The 19,358-nt window shown below is 36.3% G+C and overlaps 1 protein-coding gene and 1 long non-coding RNA gene across 2 annotated transcripts in view; one reads left to right on the forward strand and one right to left on the reverse strand.

Moving 5' to 3' along the window:
- The window catches only part of LOC309960542, a 106,265-nt gene that overhangs the window by 14,204 nt on the left and 72,703 nt on the right, over positions 1-19,358 (forward strand). The gene's annotated exons all lie outside the window — the stretch shown is intronic.
- Positions 1-19,358, reverse strand: part of IPO11 (importin 11) — a 216,301-nt gene that overhangs the window by 11,942 nt on the left and 185,001 nt on the right. Inside the window, exon 29 of the mRNA XM_082837371.1 lies at positions 15,726-15,810. Within this exon, the coding sequence (XP_082693497.1) occupies positions 15,726-15,810 (85 nt within the window). The remainder of the gene's footprint in view (positions 1-15,725; positions 15,811-19,358) is intronic.

The following is a 19,358-nucleotide window of genomic DNA, read 5'->3' on the forward strand; positions in this document are numbered from 1 at the left end:
TTTAGAAAACAACACAATTCAAGCATTTCAAAATGTCTGTCCCACTATTACCTTTTAATGTTGGAGTTTATTTAAGTCTCAGAGAACCAAGCCTATCAACATTTATTTTGTTTACATAAAAACAGAGTAATCACAATCAGAATATCTACAATACCCATCCGATTTAAGACCATAAATGATCTTGTACCAGTCTCTGAGAATTACGCTTGTTCTTTATTCAAGGAATAAATTCATAATGAAATGAAACTAGTAGAGTTTTAGAAGCAATTCATGAACACCTAGTTACCACAGGCCAGATCTTTCCTAAAAAAAGGTCACCCAAATCTCCAGTTCATGTTAACTGCTGATTTATACACGTTGAAGAAATTTGCTACCACTAGCATCTAATTCAATGAAAAGTTACTGAGAATCCATCTTGTACCATTCTACATCCACACCCTGTATGTAAAACGTGTTTGGGGGGTAGGGTGGAATTAAGGTAACAGGAAAATTAGTGGTGTGATAAATTTTTATATTAAATGGTAAAAAGCTGCTGCATAAAATGTCCTCTGGAATGAGGCAGCACTGTGTGTATGTGTGATGAAGGGAGGAGATAAAGAGAGAAGATGGGGGAGGTGAAGAGGGTGCCGGCAGACAGCAAAGAGAAGATATTTCTCTCAGGTATCCAGGTCAGAAGAAAGCTAGCTGGTTATGTGGTACATCCAATGGCATCAGTATTCACTGGGTGGAAGCAGTTAATTTGTAGTTACATGAATGGCGTAGGAAATGAATGGAGTAGGAAAACACTGTCAAGTTCTCTTAGCAAGCATAACATTGCAAGCCTCTCCCCAACTGTATGGCTAAGCACAATCTCAAACCTTTTCTTACCAAAAGTTTTCTGCTCTATTTTTTCATTTACTGAGAAATTTTTTAAAAAGCCATCAGATGGTAAATTTCTTTTAAAATACATATATTGGGTTGGCCAAGAAGTTCATTCGGGTTTTTCCAAATGAACTTTTTGGCCAACCCAATACATCTGGTCTACAATGAAAATAAAGGAGAATAGGATTTGCATGAGAAACACTGGCTTGATAACCAACTTAGTTAGAACATATAGGTATTCTGTAAAATAGCCAATAAGTGATTTTTTCCCCCAAATAATTGAGTTTTACAACAACAACAAAAAAATGACAAAGTGAAAAGATCCCCTTTTATTTAGAGAAGCTCTTGACAGGATGCATTATAGTTTTTTTGAGTGGAACACAATTTTGTTTATAAAAGACAAAACCATTTATAGCATGCACTTATAGCTGTTCAGTTAAAAGAAAATCTGTGGATTTTTGGTGCAGTGGGCCCCACAGGTGGCAGCCTGTCAGGAATGATAAAAGGTAAGAGCTAATGGAGAGGCTGTATGGTTAATAGTTCTAGAGCTTATGGAAATGAACAAAGGAAACAAAGAAGAGAGCCTATAGTTTGACAATCAGTCACATTACATAATGGCCATTTTCTTAAAGAAAAAAGTGAACATCTATAAAATTCATATGTAAAGTATGCTAAGGAATTATGAGACAAATATCTATACAGATAACTTTAGTTCAAAGGAAAGAGAAGAAACAGTTATTAATAAGCAAGGCCTTCTACCCATGAAATGTGAAATGTAACAATGAAAATGTGGACATATTTCTGGAATTCAGGGTTTATACCCTAATTCACAAAATTTAAATGGTATCTGAAGTTTCATGGTCCACTGTCATTTATGCAGTCATAACAGATGAATAAGCAAATTCGTGGTAGAATATGGTTGTACAACAATCTTCTACAACACAATCTGACCAGGTCACTCCTCTGATGACAACTCTTTAATGGCTCCCTATTCCTACCAAATAAAACCCAAACTCCTAGCTTTCTATGGCTGCTGTATCAACCACAAATTTATTACCTTCTGGTTCTGTATATTAGAAGGCCAGAACAGTCTCACCGGGCTAAAATCAAGGTGTGTCAGCAGGGCTGCCTCCCTTTCTGAAGGCTCCAGGGGAGAATCTGTTTTCTTGGCTCTTCCAGATCTAGAAGGCTTCTTCCTCCATCTTCAAAGCAATAGCAGGTTGAATCTTTCTGACACTGCATCATTCTGACCCTCTCCCTTCTGCCTCCCTCTTCACTTTTTTTTTTTGTGTGTGTGGTACGAGGGCCTCTCACTGTTGTGGCCTCTCCCATTATGGAGCACAGGCTCCGGACGCGCAGGCTCAGCAGCCATGGCTCACGGGCCCAGCCGCTCCGCGGCATGTGGGATCTTCCCGGACCAGGGCACGAACCCGCGTCCCCTGCATCGGCAGGCGGACTCTCAACCACTGCGCCACCAGGGAAGCCCTCCCTCTTCACTTTTAAGGACTCTTGTGATTACATTTGGCCCACCTGGATAATCTCCCTTATGATCAGCTGATTAGCAACCTTAATTCCACTTTGCTGTGTAACAAAACATAGTCATAGATGATACAACATATTCACAGGCTCCAGGGACTAACTAGGACACGGATATGCCTGAAGATGAAAGAGATTATTCTGCCTACCACACTTATCATATGGTATACCAGGCCCTCTACAACCCATCTTTTTTTTGACACACAGTAGGCAGCTAAATAAATGTCTGAGTGACATTCCTGCCACTACCCACAGTTCAGTGAAATAAAACAAAGAATTACTTGTCCTGAGTATTGCAGGATGTTTAGCAGCATCCTTGGCTCCTACCCACTAAATGCCAGTCGCACTTCTCTGGCCTTGTGACAATAAAAAATGTCTTTCAATGCTGTAGGTCCCCTGGGTGGGGGCGGGGGCAAAATTACACTCAGTTGAGAACCACTATTAAACAAGGATCTACTGTTTGTACGGAAAAGTAAATGTAAACCTACTTAATTCACACAATGACATAAAGCCATTTTGACTAGGGTTAAGAAAGTCATCAGTTTCTTCATTTCTTCCAGCTCAGTAAGAAAGTGTGGGGAAGAAATTAATTCTCGTTTAAGTTAAAAGAAAGTTATAACTAACACCTGGATAGTTTCTAGAACAAAATCTTTCCTCTTTTATACCTGTTTTTATTTTAAAGTAATTTATTTCAAGGTGACAGTTCCTGAAAAATCCAATGACTTATTAATATGATCTTCACATAAATAAGTACAAAATTGTGCAAAGCTGTTTTAAATCATTTCACTTTGCTAGGGTTTATGTAAAAATGAATTAGAGTGGCTAGGATAAAATGAAATCTGTATCATTTAATTTGTAAATTCTTTAGTTAACAAATCCTCTTTCATCAGAAGTGATATTTTATTTGTGAACATATCACTTTATACAGGAGAATTAAATCATTTTAATTGTTTTAAATTAATATAGATGGACATGTTCTTTCTCATATTTTCTTCATTTGACTCTGAATCATGGTAGCACACCCTAGCTTTTGGTATAAGCTATGTCTTTATTCACATCACACAGTTAGGGTGAGACAACAAAGAAGCAATTGCTTTCAATGCACTGCTCAAAAGATCTAGCTGGAGTATGTATGTATGTATGTATTAGACTGATCTAAGGAATATTCTAAAAGGAAAATAAATCTGCAATTCTTAGCATCAAAATAGCCAGTCTTACGCCTCTGACTTTCAAACAATACAGTTTTTGCTGTTTTCCAGCATAACTCTTTCCCACTTCAGACCAAGGTAATTAACAATTATTTAATAAGTGTTCAGTTTACCTTAGAAGTTATATTATGGTGAATTTTCAAGTAAAATATCCTTAGAAACATCATTATGAGTATTAAAACACATTGTTAGGCTACAGTAATTAAAATAGGCAGGGTTACAGACTACAATTTGGAGTTCTGAAATAAATCCATGTTAATCTGGCAACGGAGAATCTGATTGATAAAGGTGGCATTTCAAAACAGCAAAGACAAGACAGGCTACTGATTAATTTTGTGACACAAGCCATATGTGTATGTATGTGCATGTATGTATTTATATATTTATACACATATACATATACAAAAAAAGCTGATGCTCTACTTCACTCCTTTATCAAAAAATTTCCAGTTAAAGATTTAAATGAAGTAAGCCCATAAAAACACAAGAAATGATTTCTTAAGAGTGGGGTAGCCATTCCAATCACTCCATAAAACCATACACAACAAAAGAAGAGTTCGAAAACAAAGTCAAAAGCCAAAAAAATGCTGTCAAATTAAAGAGATGAAAACAACTACCACGGAAAACTCAATATACAGTGATGATCTCTCAAAGAGGAGTGCAGATCTGGATTGATCATGTCCTCAGAAGATAGCACTTCATCTTTCAGAAAGAGGGTCAAATGAAGTGAAAAGAAAAAAAAGCCTCACGGATAGTTGTGAGGGGGAATCTGAGAACTGAAGCAGAGACAATTTGCAAAACTGTACCCAGGACTCACAAAACAGAAAAACTATCCTAAACCATGACATGCAAGACAAGCAATCTAAACCCATACTATTTTACCACAGCTCATTTAGATCCACGTATTCCAAGACAAGAAAACTGACAACTGATCCAATGGTAACTGCACTGAACTCGTGTTAAAGGTAAGACCAATGACTGACCCAGCAAATTGACTGGCTTACAAATTCTAACCAATCCTTGACAAGACCATTCTGTAACTAAACTCCAGCTCCCAATGTGTACATTCTCCCTTGTAGTAACAAGCTAATAAACCTAACTTTGTTCCTAGTTTTAGATAGATATACAGACAGACAGATAGATAGATAGATAGGTAGACAGATAGATAGAAACAAAGATGAGAATTAAGGGCTGATTTCTTTAATCTATAAACAGCTTGTTCAGGTTTACTGACTGTCGCCTAACAAACTAGTTTAAACTAGGTGGCATAAAATAACAACTATTTTTTAATGTTAATGGAGTCAGTGAAGCCGTCTTGGAGTTGGAACTACCTGAAGAGTCACTCACTCATGTGTCTAGCAGTTAATGCTGGTTGTTCTCTGGGACTTCTGCTGGGGAAAATAAGACCTATGTTCTCCTTGTGGATGCTTGGGTTTCCTTACAGCATGGCAACTGGCTTCCAAAAATAAGTGTCCCTAGGGAACAAGGTGGAAGCTATATCTAATGATCTAGACTCAGAACTCATAAAGCACCAGCAAGCCTGACCAGTTTCACCAAAAGGAAATACAGGCCTAACATCTTAATGGGGAAGAATGTCAAAGTCACATTTTAAGAATGGCATACGGAATGGGAGATATTATTATGACCATTCTTGGGAAACATAATCTGTCAGAAAACTCTTATTTAAAAGCAAAAAAAACAAAATTTCTAATAGAAAAATAGAAGTCATTCATCAAACAAAGGGATATAAATGAGCTACAAGCATCTGAAAAAGGTTCAGCCTCACTCATAATTAGAGAAAGTACATTAAACAACAAATTACCGCTTTCTAACAATCATATTTTCCAGGGTACAGGACAACCCATGTACCACCACTGGGCACATAAATTTAAATTGTTAGTTGTTTTCCTTGAAGTGACGTGCTTACTTTCGAGAAAATGCATGCCAAATGCTAAAGTCTGAATGATCATATTTATCTTTCAGCTGCTCTTCCACTTCCACATTCAAGTAGTGTTCATGAAAAAGGTTTAATTCAGCTCACAACTCAATCACAAAGGTACTTTTCCTCAAGACCAACCACTGTCAGAGAATATTCCCATTTTGACACAGAAAATATTTAAAAAATGAGCACTCAAGAGTGGAGATATATGAAAATTAATAATTTGTACTATGTCATCAAAGACATTCTTAAATGAAACTGGAGCTTTAAAAAACAAAAAACTAAGTGTATGGTAGTGGAGAATATGATGACTGCTAGTATAGTTTGGTGTCACTGACCTTATTAATGCTGAAGTGCCAGCAGTTATACCCACCACTGGGTACAAAACATTGTTTTAGCACCACCGGTACAAATGTTCACACAATGAAAAGGGAAATAATATCTTAGTATTATTATGAAATCATTATTATTATTATTATGAAACAATAATACTGTTGAAAGGGTTTGGGGAACCCCTTGTTATCTGTGGGCTACACTTTGAGAACTGCTGCACAAGAGATGCATGGGATGGAGATCCATTCAATGGAATGTCATTGTGTGCAGCTATTAGAAGAAATAATGCAAATCTAAATTTATGTACAGGAAATATGCTCATGCATTTACTACATTTAAGAGGAATCAAGCAGCAAAATAGAATGTATAGTGTTTCTAATTTGTGAACTACATACAGATGTTTATATATGTAAACTAAATGTTTGGAAAGATACATATAATGTTAGTAGAGGTTGCCTTGGCGAAAGGGTATTCCACATCATACAATGATTTTGTGATTTTTTAAATTAGTATAGGTTACTTTTATAATTAAAAAAAAGTCTTCAAAATAGGAACTTCCTTACATAGAACAATTCTTTGAAAAGGCTTCTTAAATTTCCCTTTCCTCAAAAGATAGACTCCTTATAAAAACACAATTAGCATACTGCTAATTTATTGAGAAAAAGAAAGAAGCAGAAGAGGAAAGCAGGAATAGAGTAGGAAAACCCATCAAGAAGACAGTCTAAAGTTCACTGTAATGTTACCTAAGTTCTCCCAAACCAGGTCATATTCTTCATCTAAAAATATGAAGACTTTATTTATTGAATCAATACCACATTGCCAAAGATTCCAAGTGAACAGTGGCAAATTACTGAACTCTTCCTGATTAAAGTTTTCAGTAACAATTCAAGTAAATAATGAATAATGAGAGGCTGCCTATTTTTTTAATACTCAAGAACAATACTGATGTCAGCAGGGAATTAATCTGAGATCTCAACTAAAAGCAAAAACTTAGAAGCCATCACTTTATTTAGTTCCAAGATCATTTTCAATAGAATTTTCTTTTCTAGTGTCTTTTGATTACTATGATGTAGCTACTGTGAAAGATCTTAACCTCTTGATCTCAGACTATCTTTTGATTAACATTTTAGCTCCATCACAGGGAAAAACTGCTATCTCAGGAGGATGCCTGGTTATCAATTTGTGCCTTTATTACATCTCAGTTGGATTATTCAATTCATTACTTCCTATCCTCTTGGATGGTTTAATGTTACTTGCAATTCCACAGTTTGTAAGAGCTGAATTAACCACTGCAATAGCGTATTTCAAGATATGGGGTAAGTTTAACATTGATTTTGAAGTCTCACTTGGTACAGAAAGTTTTGTTCAATCCAACTTTGAAATATTTAGTATTTTTTATATAGCTGGCCTTAGGTATATAAAAAATATACCTAGGATAACCTTTTTTACATTTTAGCATCACCTAGAAATGAAGATAAGGATACATTAACAGCAGTATAGCAGTCAGTCAAACTTATAGGTAGAATCTAAGCAAAGCATAGATAAAAACAAGTAGATCCTCCCATTTTAAGAAACTGGCTTTGTAATAAGCTAATGGCATTGAATATTTTTAAAGAATATGTATGTATTATTTACCAACATACACAAGAAAATAGGTTCTGTGGGTGGATAAACATGCTAGCAGAGAAAATACTGATTATAAAGATCAATGCTTTGTACATGGTGAGCATTCAAAAATGCATATGGAATGAATACAAAAGAAAAATAGCTCATTTTGAAGATGCTACTCTATTGCCACTGTGTGGAGGTCAAGAGAAGCAGTTGTGTAACTGCAGCAGGTAGAATTATTTGGTACCTGACTAAGAGTCAACAGAGAACTACTTTTAAGAGAATGGTGAACTGGGAGGATTTACACACAATTTTAATAAATTGGGCCTTAAGAGAATCAGAATGGTAGAAATATGTTAAGTGACAACCAAAAATAAGTGACAGCAAGCAAGTAATATAAAAATTTAACCAGTACAACTGCTTTACTTGCAAAATCAGAAGCAATCATTTATAGTCACTATTTTTCAAACTGTTCTTTAATATTAAAGTTTAAGAATTGAGTTTTAAAGCTTTCTAGGAGGCAGAGGAACAAAGACAAATTTTACCTATTTATAATGTTTTTTAAAATTAGATATCAATAAAAACATTCATAATGAACAATTTAGATCTGATTTTCTTGTTAACAAACCAGCTTCTGAATGGCTTTTTCCTATTATCTATCTACAGACTTTATAGATCACTATGTATCAAAGACTGAAGAAAAAAATGAAAACATCTCAGCAATTCTGAAGGAAAAAAAAGAATCAGATGGCAGGCCATAAAGTAACAAATGTGAGCACTTCTATGTTAATGATTACAAAGCATTCAAGCCTACACTTCTATAGTTTCAATCAAGCAGTAGCATAAAGAATATCCAGTAGTATGATAAATGAGAAAAATCTGACAATTAGTATAATAGATTTTCAGGGGCCATCTATGATACTATTATAGGTTACGTAAACAGCCTGTAAATATTTCATATTCTTGTTGAATAAAGAAAAATGAGAAAACGGGACATCTTTCACTGTTATCAAAATAAAATTTGAAAACTTCACAAATTAAGCAGGGATTAAATAAAACAATTTTTATTTTCAGTAGTAAAAAGTTGTATCAAAAGATTATTTTAGTAATGTGAAAATAAGAGAAACGATTTTTTTCTTTCAATACTTTAAAAATGTTGCTCTGCTACTGGCTTGCCTGCACTGTTTCCAATGACAAGTTTGCCACTGGCCTTATCTCTTTCCCTCTCTATATAATGTGTCTTTTTCCATTACGCTAGGAGGTGGATCCAAAAAGATATTGCTGTGTTTTATGTCAGAGTGTTCTGCCTATGTTTTCCTCTGGGAGTTTTATAGTATCCAGTCTTACATTTAGGTCTTTGATCCATTTTGAGTTTATTTTTGTGTGTGGTGTTGGAGATTGTTCTAATTTCATTCTTTTTTTTTAATTTATTAATTTTATTTATTAATTTTTGGCTGCACTGGGTCTTCGTTGCTGCATACAGGCTTTCTCTAGTTGTGGTGAGTGGGGGCTACTCTTCATCGCAGTGCGGTGGCTTCTCTTGTTGCAGAGCACAGGCTCTAGGTGCGTGGGCTTCAGTAGTTGTGGCACATGGGCTCAGTAGTTGTGGCTCACGGACCAGGGCTCGAACCTGTGTCCCCTGAATTGGCAGGTGGATTCTTAACCACTGTGCCACGAGGGAAGCCCCAATTTCATTCTTTTACATGTAGCTGTCCAGTTTCCCCAGCACCACTTAATGAAGAGACTTGTCTTTCTCCATTGTATATTCTTGCCTCCTTTGTCATAGATTAATTGACCATAGGTGTGTGGGTTTATCTCTGGGCTTTCTATCCTGTTCCATTGATCTATATTTCTGTTTTTGTGGCAATGATATACTGTTTTGATTACTGTAGCTTTGTAGTATAGTCTGAAGTCAGGGAGCCTGACTCCCTCAGCTGTGTTTTTCTTTCTCAAGATTGCTTTAGGGGCTTCCCTGGTGGCGCAGTGGTTGAGAATCCGCCTGCCAATGCAGGGGACACAGGTTCGAGCCGTGTCTGGGAGGATCCCACATGCCGCGGAGCAACTGGGACCGTGAGCCACAACTACTGAGCCTGCACGTCTGGAGCCTGTGCTCCGCAGCAAGAGAGGCCATGACAGTGAGGCCCGCGCACCATGAAGAGTGGCCCCCGCTTGCCACAACTAGAGAAAGCCCGTGCACAGAAACGAAGACCCAACACAGCCAAAAATAAATTAATTTAAAAAAAAAAGATTACTTTAGCTATTAAGGGTCTTTCGTGTTTCCATACAAATTAAAAAACATTTTTTTCTACTCTGTGAAAAATGCAATTGGTAATTTGATAGAAATTGCAATGAATCTGCACATTGTCTTGGGTAGTATAGTCATTTTGACAATATAGATTCTTCCAGTCCAAGAACACAGTAAATCTTTCCATTTGTTTGTGTCATTTTTTATTTCTTTCACCAGGGTCTTATAGTTTTCGGAGTACAGGTCCTTTGTCTCCTTAGGTAGGTCGGATTTTGCTTTTACGCTTTGTTTGGCAGGAACAGAGCAATACCTAATCTAGGGCTAATTTTGCTCCACTGCCGAGGTAATACAATTCTGAGTCCTCTACCTAATACTCTGTGAATTCTGAGATTTCCACTCTGACATGAGGGACTACTCCCTGCTCTGTGTCAGCTCTGAGTATTGTTCTCGTAACAATCCATTCTGGAGGTTCTTTCTCTGGACTTGGGTAACTTCTGCACTTGTATGTGCTAATCAGTACTCAGGTGAAGACTGAGAGGGGACCCAGTGAAGATCCCCAAAATTCTATGTGAGCAGCTTCCTCTTCTCTGGTAACCTGAGCCACTCTGGTGTCTTCAGATTTCCAGCTTCCTCTCCTCAAATCAGAGAGACCACTGGGCTCCCTAGGCCACTCCCTGGAAACTGAAGGCAGTAATATGTGGCAATCAGCGGGCTCACAGTGTTTGTTTTTTGTTTCTCAGGGATCATTATCTTTCGTATTCTGATCTCCAATATCTTTTTTAAAATGCAGGTGGTAAAGGCAGTCAAAACATACAGAAAAGTTGCTATGTAAGTCTAGCAGAGGGCAAGATCATTTCTGTAACTGGGTATGGGTAGGAAAGGTGATCAGTGAGAAGAGAGAGTACCTCATGAGAAAAATGGCAAAAGAGTAAGCTGAGTGGAGAGAAGGAGGATAAAGGGGCTACTCCAGATGAAAGGACTAGTATGAACTCCATAACAGAGACAAGAAAACATAGATATGAACGGAGATAAGTTATTTGGTTTAGCAGACAGCATGGGGAAAAAGGAACACAAGCCTCAAAAGGTTGGCTGGAGTCATATTACAGAGGTCTGTAAAGATTAACAAGGAGTTAAATTCTTATTGCAGTGGTTCTCAACCCTGGTTGTACATCAAAATAATATGTGCCCCTTTAAAGAAATATGTATGCTTGATTCCCAGGCCCAGAAATGTAGTAGGTCTAAAGCAGGGAGGCAAAGGATATGGTTTGTCCAAAGTTAAAAACAGCAGAAAAACAAGGAAATCTAGGTTAAAAGCTGGGAAAGTGATTATGAAAACAAGGACGAATTATGGGGCTCTAGATAAAGGTACAAAACAGATTTACCAGGAGAAAGGGAATAGTTAGTGAGGAAGAAGAAGAGGTTGTGATGAGAGAGAAATGTCAGAGTTCAGGATTTTGGATGAGATCAGTTCCAAATTAGGATAAGTTCAAGATTTAGCATAAGAAATAGAGGGGAAAAATGTAACAGAACTGGGCGAGTTGAGGAAAAGCGAAAAGCTCTAAATTCATAACCAGAGTGACATTTCATGCAAGTTGAATACTAAAGAGTATTTTCAACAATTGTATAATTTACCTTGATTACTCAATGTTATAGGGTAAGGATTCTCAAAAGGCAGTTCAGAAACCACCAATAATAAGATAATGGATTAATCTCATATTATTTGTAAAATAAAAATGTCTTTTAACATGCATTTCAAAATACTGATATTGAATTAAGAAGAAGACAGTACCTTATTAGTGACAAATACAATTTTGTCTTTCTACTAGTTCTGCTGAGTTTTTTAGAGGTAAATGGGAACAGGTAAAAGAATAATCTTACTGGTTCTCAGTGATCAAAACTGTTCAGGCCTAGGGGCAGGACAGGAATAAAGACACAGACGTAGAGAATGGACTTGAGGACACGGGGAGGGGGAAGGGTAAGCTGGGACGAAGTGAGAGAGTGGCATGGACTTATATATACTACCAAATGTAAAACAGATAGCTAGTGGGAAGCAGCCACATAGCACAGGGAGATCAGCTCGGTCCTTTGTGACCGAGGGGTGGAATAGGGAGAGTGGGAGGGAGACACAAGAGGGAGGGGATATGGGGATATATGTATATGTATAGCTGATTCACTTTGTTATAAAGCAGAAACTAAGACACCATTGTAAAACAATTATACTCCAATAAAGATATTTTTTAAATAAATAAATATTATGTAACAACCTAGAAAAAAAAAAAGAAAAACCTGTTCAGGGAGAGTTTACAATGTCCCATCCCAAACCACCACTATAGTGCACGCTGCTGACATTATATTTGAACTAAAAATTTACAAAACAACATTGTGGAATATTTGCAACTGATAATAAGGTAACTTTCCCTCCAACAATGTATTCTATATTCCAAATGTAAGTAAAAGTCTGAGGAAAACTGCTGTATTTCATAGTTACGCAAATAAGTTTTCAGGGAGAGTTGATGAGAAGGAAGGAAGCTGAAGGGAGAAGGAGAAGAGGGAGGGAAACAGAGGCAGAAGTGGAGAAAGAGGCCATCTATCTGCTCTCAGAAAGAGAAATATCAGGTACCTGAAGGGTATGATTTTCAGACAAGTTCCACTCCCACAATGCAGCACTTGTCCCTCCCTGACCCAGCGCTGTATTTGGCAATAGTAGCACAGGAGACAATACTCACTCGAAGGCAAAATGCAAGGCATGCTCAGGCTTTATTATATTTGCCACAAGACTTAGGATCTGGTCATGAATTTATCAAATAAAATGCAACCCAACCTAACATATCGTCAATTTGCTTAGCTGTGCTACAGCAAAAGCAGAAGACCATATGAATGATGTTTAGATAGACCTTTATTTGTGCTACTGCTTCTACTAGCACAAGTGAGTGAGAAGCTAGTGTAGTTTTAATAATGTTCAACTTATTTATACCCCATTATCAATTAAAGCATCTCTTAAGTATGTATAAAACTAGATTATTATTTACAGAAACAGATTATCAAAATATTTCTAGGGCTTAAACTTTAACAGGAAAGCATGATCAACACAGCTTTACTTATTATATCAAATGTTTCATTAATAATGCTTTCTTAGCAGGTACCAAAACATTGCCAGAAAGCATTAATATGCTCAAAAACTTAAATTTGAGAAGTTTCAACCAATAAATGCCTAGTATGTCGCATTTCACAAAAAAAGAAATTATAAGGAACTTAAAATGTTAAGGTATTAGCTAAATTCTTTATAGAAGAGGTCATGAAATTACCATTCTACTACTGGAGTATACTGGACTGAGAGGAAACTTAGAAATGAAGTGTAATGCTTAAGCCACGTTCAGTCTTCTCAGAATTAGTTCCCCCCAAACAGAACAGAGAAGAGCTGGATAAAAAAAGCACACAATCAAAAGTCTGGACCGCTTAATAGCTTTCCTGAACAGAAATTTCATCCTTATTTTAGATGAAATACAGAGAATTCTCATAAACTTATGGAAAATCATTTGGCACATCTGATATAATACTAATCATCCACCTTTCTAAATTATAATCACTGCTGCTTCACTCTACCAAAGCAGCTACTGAAATGAATACGCCACATTTTAGGGACTACTTTAAGACAACAATGACAGTCAGTAAATCAGACTTTCAACTATGTAATCCTGGAATCAAGCAGCTACACTTTTTCTTCCAAGTAAGTAAAAAATTTCATTTTAAAATGAAAAAACTCTTTGATGCTAGATTGGTTTTTCTTTTGAATAATAATTCATAATCATCTACCAGCAAACACTTCCCTTTGAAACTACAACCAAGACACATTTAGATAATTCTCAAATAATTTCTAATGTTAAAGACATCACAGTACAAGAATGATGATATAATTACAGAAAGAAAGTACATAATTCATTCTTGTAACCCTGAAGATACAGTAAAACTAATCTTGTTTGTTACTGAAAAATTAGCACTGTATTCACAATTATATTTATTCAAGGCTAATATACATAATCTCAGCATTAATCATAAACACTGTGGTATTTATCAGCATAAAACTAAAAGCCTTATGGCTAAGGCACTGGAAATCTTAATAGAGATGACAATATAAATCTACATCAAATAGCTACTGTGACAATTAATTTCAAATAAAATCAGCCACTTTAAAAAATAAAAGTTGTTCTATAAATCAATACTACCTAAAACAGAATAATGATAAAATAATGAGTGCTCAAATAAAATTTAGGATCACAAAACTAAATCAAAGAACTTTAAGGGTTATTTCGAAAACTATGTTCTTACACTGCTCTCTGAGATAGTACTGGACTTACCTTCAAAATAAAGTTAGAATTAAAATTACTACTCTATGATGTTACTAAAGATTCTATATGTAATGAAGAATAGACCTGGGTAGATCAATTTGCAAAGGGCAGATCTACCAGACTAACCATGTTACTAAGTGTACAAAAAGCTGATCTGAAAGGAAGCAGAATACCTATTATTCATTTATAAGTTCAGAACATTATTAAGAAAAATGTCATCGTATTTTTCTATAACACCAATGATATATTCAAGGCTTAAAATGTAGAGGGGAAAAGACAAATTGTTACGTTCTACCAAAAGATTATCATTATTCTAAGTGAAGAAAATACATTTTGCATGTATTTAGGATACTGCTTAGCAGTCTCATTTCATGGGAGAAATATTTCCAGAGATATATTCACAATTGAAAACTTCACTAGGACACAGATAGTGGGGAAAGAAAGGAATGGTATTAAGAGCTTTAAAAAACAAATCAAATAATTTTTTAGCTCACAGGCCTTGGAATTTGCTAATCCAATTTTCCCCTCATTTCTCAGATGAGGAAATGATTCTCAAGAGACAAGGTGACTTCCTCAAGGTCATAATTAACAACACAAACAGGACTAGAATTCAGGTTTTATGAACTCTTGGATATTGTCCTTTCCTCTACACTAGCGCTAGGGAAATGACATCTAGTATAAAAACAAAGTAAAATGGATTAAACTCAAACACAGTTTAAAAGAAGGCTGTCAGAGCCATGCAGTATTAGCTGTACACCTAGGATGAAGCCCTTGAGGATTAATGTGGGATAATTCAAGGAGTGAATATCATGAGTAGACTAACGATAGCCAACACTTACAAAGTAATTATTAGGTGTTCAGCATTATCTATCTCATGACCATTTTATGTATGTATTTATTTATTCTATTTTTGAGGTAGAGAGTGTTGTTGTTCTCAATTGCAAATGAGGACAGAAAGTACAATGACATTAATAACTGGTGAGGTCAGGAGACTAGAGCAGATTCCAAGAAAAAAAGGAGAAAAAGTTTATTTATGTAACTATTTTATATTCACGTGTCAAAGTATTTAAAAATTTATGATTATAAATAATTTTAGAGATAAGATATTTTAGATGTTTCCTATTTTTGGTTCCTTTTTCTTATCAGACTCCTGTAGTGAGAGTTATGGTTTTCAAAACAATTTAGCAGTTAATTTAAAGACATTCTTATAAAGGCTTGTAATGTATTTCAGAAAAAAATCATTATAAGATCCATGAAATAGGGAATAAAGAAATTTCAATAAATCTCAAAACAGAAGAATTAGCATTACAATTTGAATAAAGTTTGAGGGTCACATGGTTCCTATAAGTAAAGGAGTAAACCCTCTGCTAAGACAAGAAACAATTATTTCAGATCAAAAGTTAAACTCAACTTCCTGTACTATGAATGCAATTTATCTGTTTTAGGAGTATACCCCAAATTTCAAAACTCAGTTATGTTACATTAATTCTGCAACAGGGTCAGGCGAATGGGTGGATGGATGGATGGATGGATGGACGGAAGGAAGGAAGGAAGGAAGGAAGAATGGACCACCACATATTTTGAAACCTCCAGAATATCATGACAATATATGGTTTTCCCGGATTTTAGAAGCTACTTTTGTAACTTACCATCTTTTTCCTCTTATCCTGTTCTGTGGGTGGCTCTTCATCTTCTGTTACTTTCGGTTCTTCAAGATGAGACATTAACATACAGCTGCAGTTTTTAAAAAAATGTTTTAAATAAATAAAAAAGTCTATAATATACTAAAAACAAATCTCAAAATACTGAGAACAATAATGCTTCTATGTACCAATATGTGAGGAATAGCTAGATAAATTAGATGTATAATTAAAAAGTTTAATTATGAAAAGATATCTCTTTTAAAAGGGTCACACCAAAAAAAATTTAGAGCATTTTGCTTCAGTATTTAGGTAATAAATTGTAAGAAATTTATTTATAGGCAACTTTTGAACCATAAATCACTTGACAAAGCAAGGTATACCTTTTATATCTTTCTAAAAAATGATACTAAAAAAAATACTTACACTTAAAATTAATACTTCTTTTCCACTAATCTTCATATGTCTAATTATTTATGTTTCATAACAGTAACAGTAATTTAAACAGTAACATCATTAAAACATTAATTATTAATTATGTAACAATCTACTTTGTGCTCCAAATTACATTACTATGCTATGAGGAACCTGTCCCTGATAGCACTTGTACCAGCAGGACAGTTATAAATCATTTTATTTTGATTATCTGCACTACTGCTCTTCACCATTAGCAGAGATAATAGAAATACAGCTTCCTATTCAGTCAACAGTGGTTCCAGGGAGACAAGATATGAATATTGTCTAATGAATCAAGTTGATAGAACAAATGTCACTGTTCCTAATTTAGAATAGAATTCAGTAATTTATCAGAGTCATAGGTTCTTAACCAATAAACTGTGGCAAAGAAAGCTTGGTTTCTCTTATGTTTTGTGGCAAGTACAGGAGAAGGACACTTCCTAACTCAGCCGTGTAAATAACTTTTGATTCAGGGTTAAAGACAAGCGCTGACACCAGAAACCTGATCAGGCTCACTCCTGCAGGGGACATGAATGTCCTTTTATCCTTAATCCCCCACCATTAAAAAAATAATTTTTGGAACAACTGTCTCTGATGAGTCAGTACACCTGTTGGGATCAAACAGTAAGAACATTAAACTGGAAATCAGAAGCCCTGAAAAACAGCAAGAGCTCAATCGCTAACTCACTTCATGGCTTTAACCTCTTGGAACTGCAATGCTTTCGTTCACCATGATATACAAGTTGACTCTTCAACAACATGGGTTTGAACTGCACGGGTCCAGTTATACGCAGATTTTTTTCTACAGTAAATACTACAGTACTACATGATCCCTTGTTGGTTGAATCCAAGGACGTGGAACCAGAGGAACTGTGGGTATGATGGCCAACTATAAGGTATACTTGGGTTTTCAAATTCAAAGAGGGTGGGTACCCCAATCCCCGAGTTGTTCAAGGTCAACTATAAAATGATACAGCACAACTAGTTGGCCAAGGAACTCTGGCACAAAGTTGGAAAATTATGACATTATTATCTCAACCCAAAAGGTATTTAGTTTAATAAAGTAAAATGTTTAGAAAAAGTCTAGATCCCAGTTTGCATTTTAGAACTGAAGTAAGATGGAGTTCCTTCACTTAAGCTATTTTAAGTCTGCTGCAGACTTGAATTTTAACTGCAATAGATCTGGATCTCCATGGAAGTATACTTTGTACTGCATCAAATCCCTTCACTACATCCCAAAATCTGTCAACTTACTTGTATAGTAAAAAACTCTCTGTTCTTCCTTCCCTAAGTTAAAAGATTTATCACACTAATAATAAAGTATATTCTGGATATAAATATACACACTTTTTCCCCAAAGAGCAGGATATTTTTACTTTGCAATTCTGCAAATTGCATTCATTTGGGTCTCTGAAAGGTAGAAAGTGGAGAAAAACAACAAAAAAAATTGAACTGAAAAGCCCAAAGCTGAAATTCTCTACTGCAAGAAAATCTCCAATTAAAAGTCAAATCTTGGGGACTTCCCTGGTGGTCCAATGGTTAAGAACCTGCCTTCCAAGGCAGGGGACGTGGGTTCGATCTCTGGTTGGGGTAGTAAGACCCAACGAAGCCCGAGTGCCCGTGTGCCACAACTAGAGAGCCCGTGCACCACAACTACTGAGCTGCGTGCTCTGGAGCCCAGGCACCACAACGAGAGAGAAGCCTACGTGCCGCAATGAAGCACTCCCGTGCTGCAACTAAGACCCGACAAAATCCATAAATAAATAAATACATACATACATACATACATATATAAATAGATGTCAAATCTCATTTTGTTGACAAAGATTAAAGATAGGGAATCATGTTTTACATAAAAAGCATGGTGAGAATTAATAGAATTCTAGTAAGCTAAAATGTGTGCGCTGTGAATGTAGTAATAGTAATAAAATAATAATAACAACAGTTTAAAATAGGGACAATTAACATGTGAGCATAGGCAGCCACCCCTCACATCCTACTCTCATCCACTGAATACATCCAGGCACTCTAGTCTGCTAACTCGGAATCTTTCCCAACAAGAAACTCCAACCAGCCAAACACAACCAACAGTGTTAGCATGCAACATGAAATCTTTTAAATTATTTCTGGTTTAAAGGTACACCTTTCATTCAATCTATACAAACCCACTTTTTTTTTTTTTTTGCGGTACGCGGGCCTCTCACTGTTGTGGCCTCTCCCGTTGCGGAGCACAGGCTCCGGACACGCAGGCTCAGCGGCCATGGCTCACGGGCTCAGCCACTCCACGGCATGTGGGATCTTCCCGGACCGGGGCATGAAACCGTGTCCCCTGCATCGGCAGGCGGACTCTCAACCACTGCGCCACCAGGGAAGCCCCAAACCCATTTCTTAAGGTTATAATAAAACTAGAACTGACATTATTCCATTGGTCTCTGCAGTGGACACTTAGGTTGCCTACATAATCGCCCTCCTTCCTAATAGAGCCCTGAACTTGTTGGTTACCCTCCTCTTCCATGTCACCATATGCTTCAGAAAAAGGTAATCTGAGCCCCAGGTGCCAGTGGCTCAGTAAGCAATCATGGCAATCCTATTCCTTTAGTTAATGACTGCTTTCAACAGGAGTGTGTTTAAGAAATTCTAGCCAATTAGACATGAAGGGAAGTCTGATGAAATGCCTTCTAGAAAAGTGTCCTATGATGTTAAAAAGACATAAGGAAAAAGAAGATTACTTGGTTGGCACTGGCATTGTCATGAACTGTAATGCCTAGAAGTACTTTCTGACGATCAGAGAAAGTAGCCTGCATATGAAGTTAATGTGTTGAGGGGATGGAGTAGAAAGAACCTGGTCTTTAAAGATATTGTGAGGTCACAAGTAGCTAATCCTAGAGCCTCTTACCTGCAGTTGTTTTGTTGTAAGGGATAACAAATTTTTTTTACTGTTAAAGACAGCTGACTCAGGGTTTCTCTTACTTGCAGCTGAAAATCCTTTTACAGTCCTTTAAATAAATATCTTATCAAAAATTAATTTCTGGGCTCAGGCCAAGAAACAGTCTCCCTCTCTTGATACACCTACTTCCCTCTACATGAAAATAGGAACGAGGTAATTCCTAATGTATCTCTTTGCCCTGGTAGTTAGCAAGATCAGGGCTGTTTTACATCTAGATGCCACATGTTTCGCCATTCAAC

Source organism: Leucopleurus acutus, assembly GCF_964270905.1.
Source record: "Leucopleurus acutus genome assembly, chromosome: 3".
Classification (NCBI taxonomy): domain Eukaryota; kingdom Metazoa; phylum Chordata; class Mammalia; order Artiodactyla; family Delphinidae; genus Leucopleurus; species Leucopleurus acutus.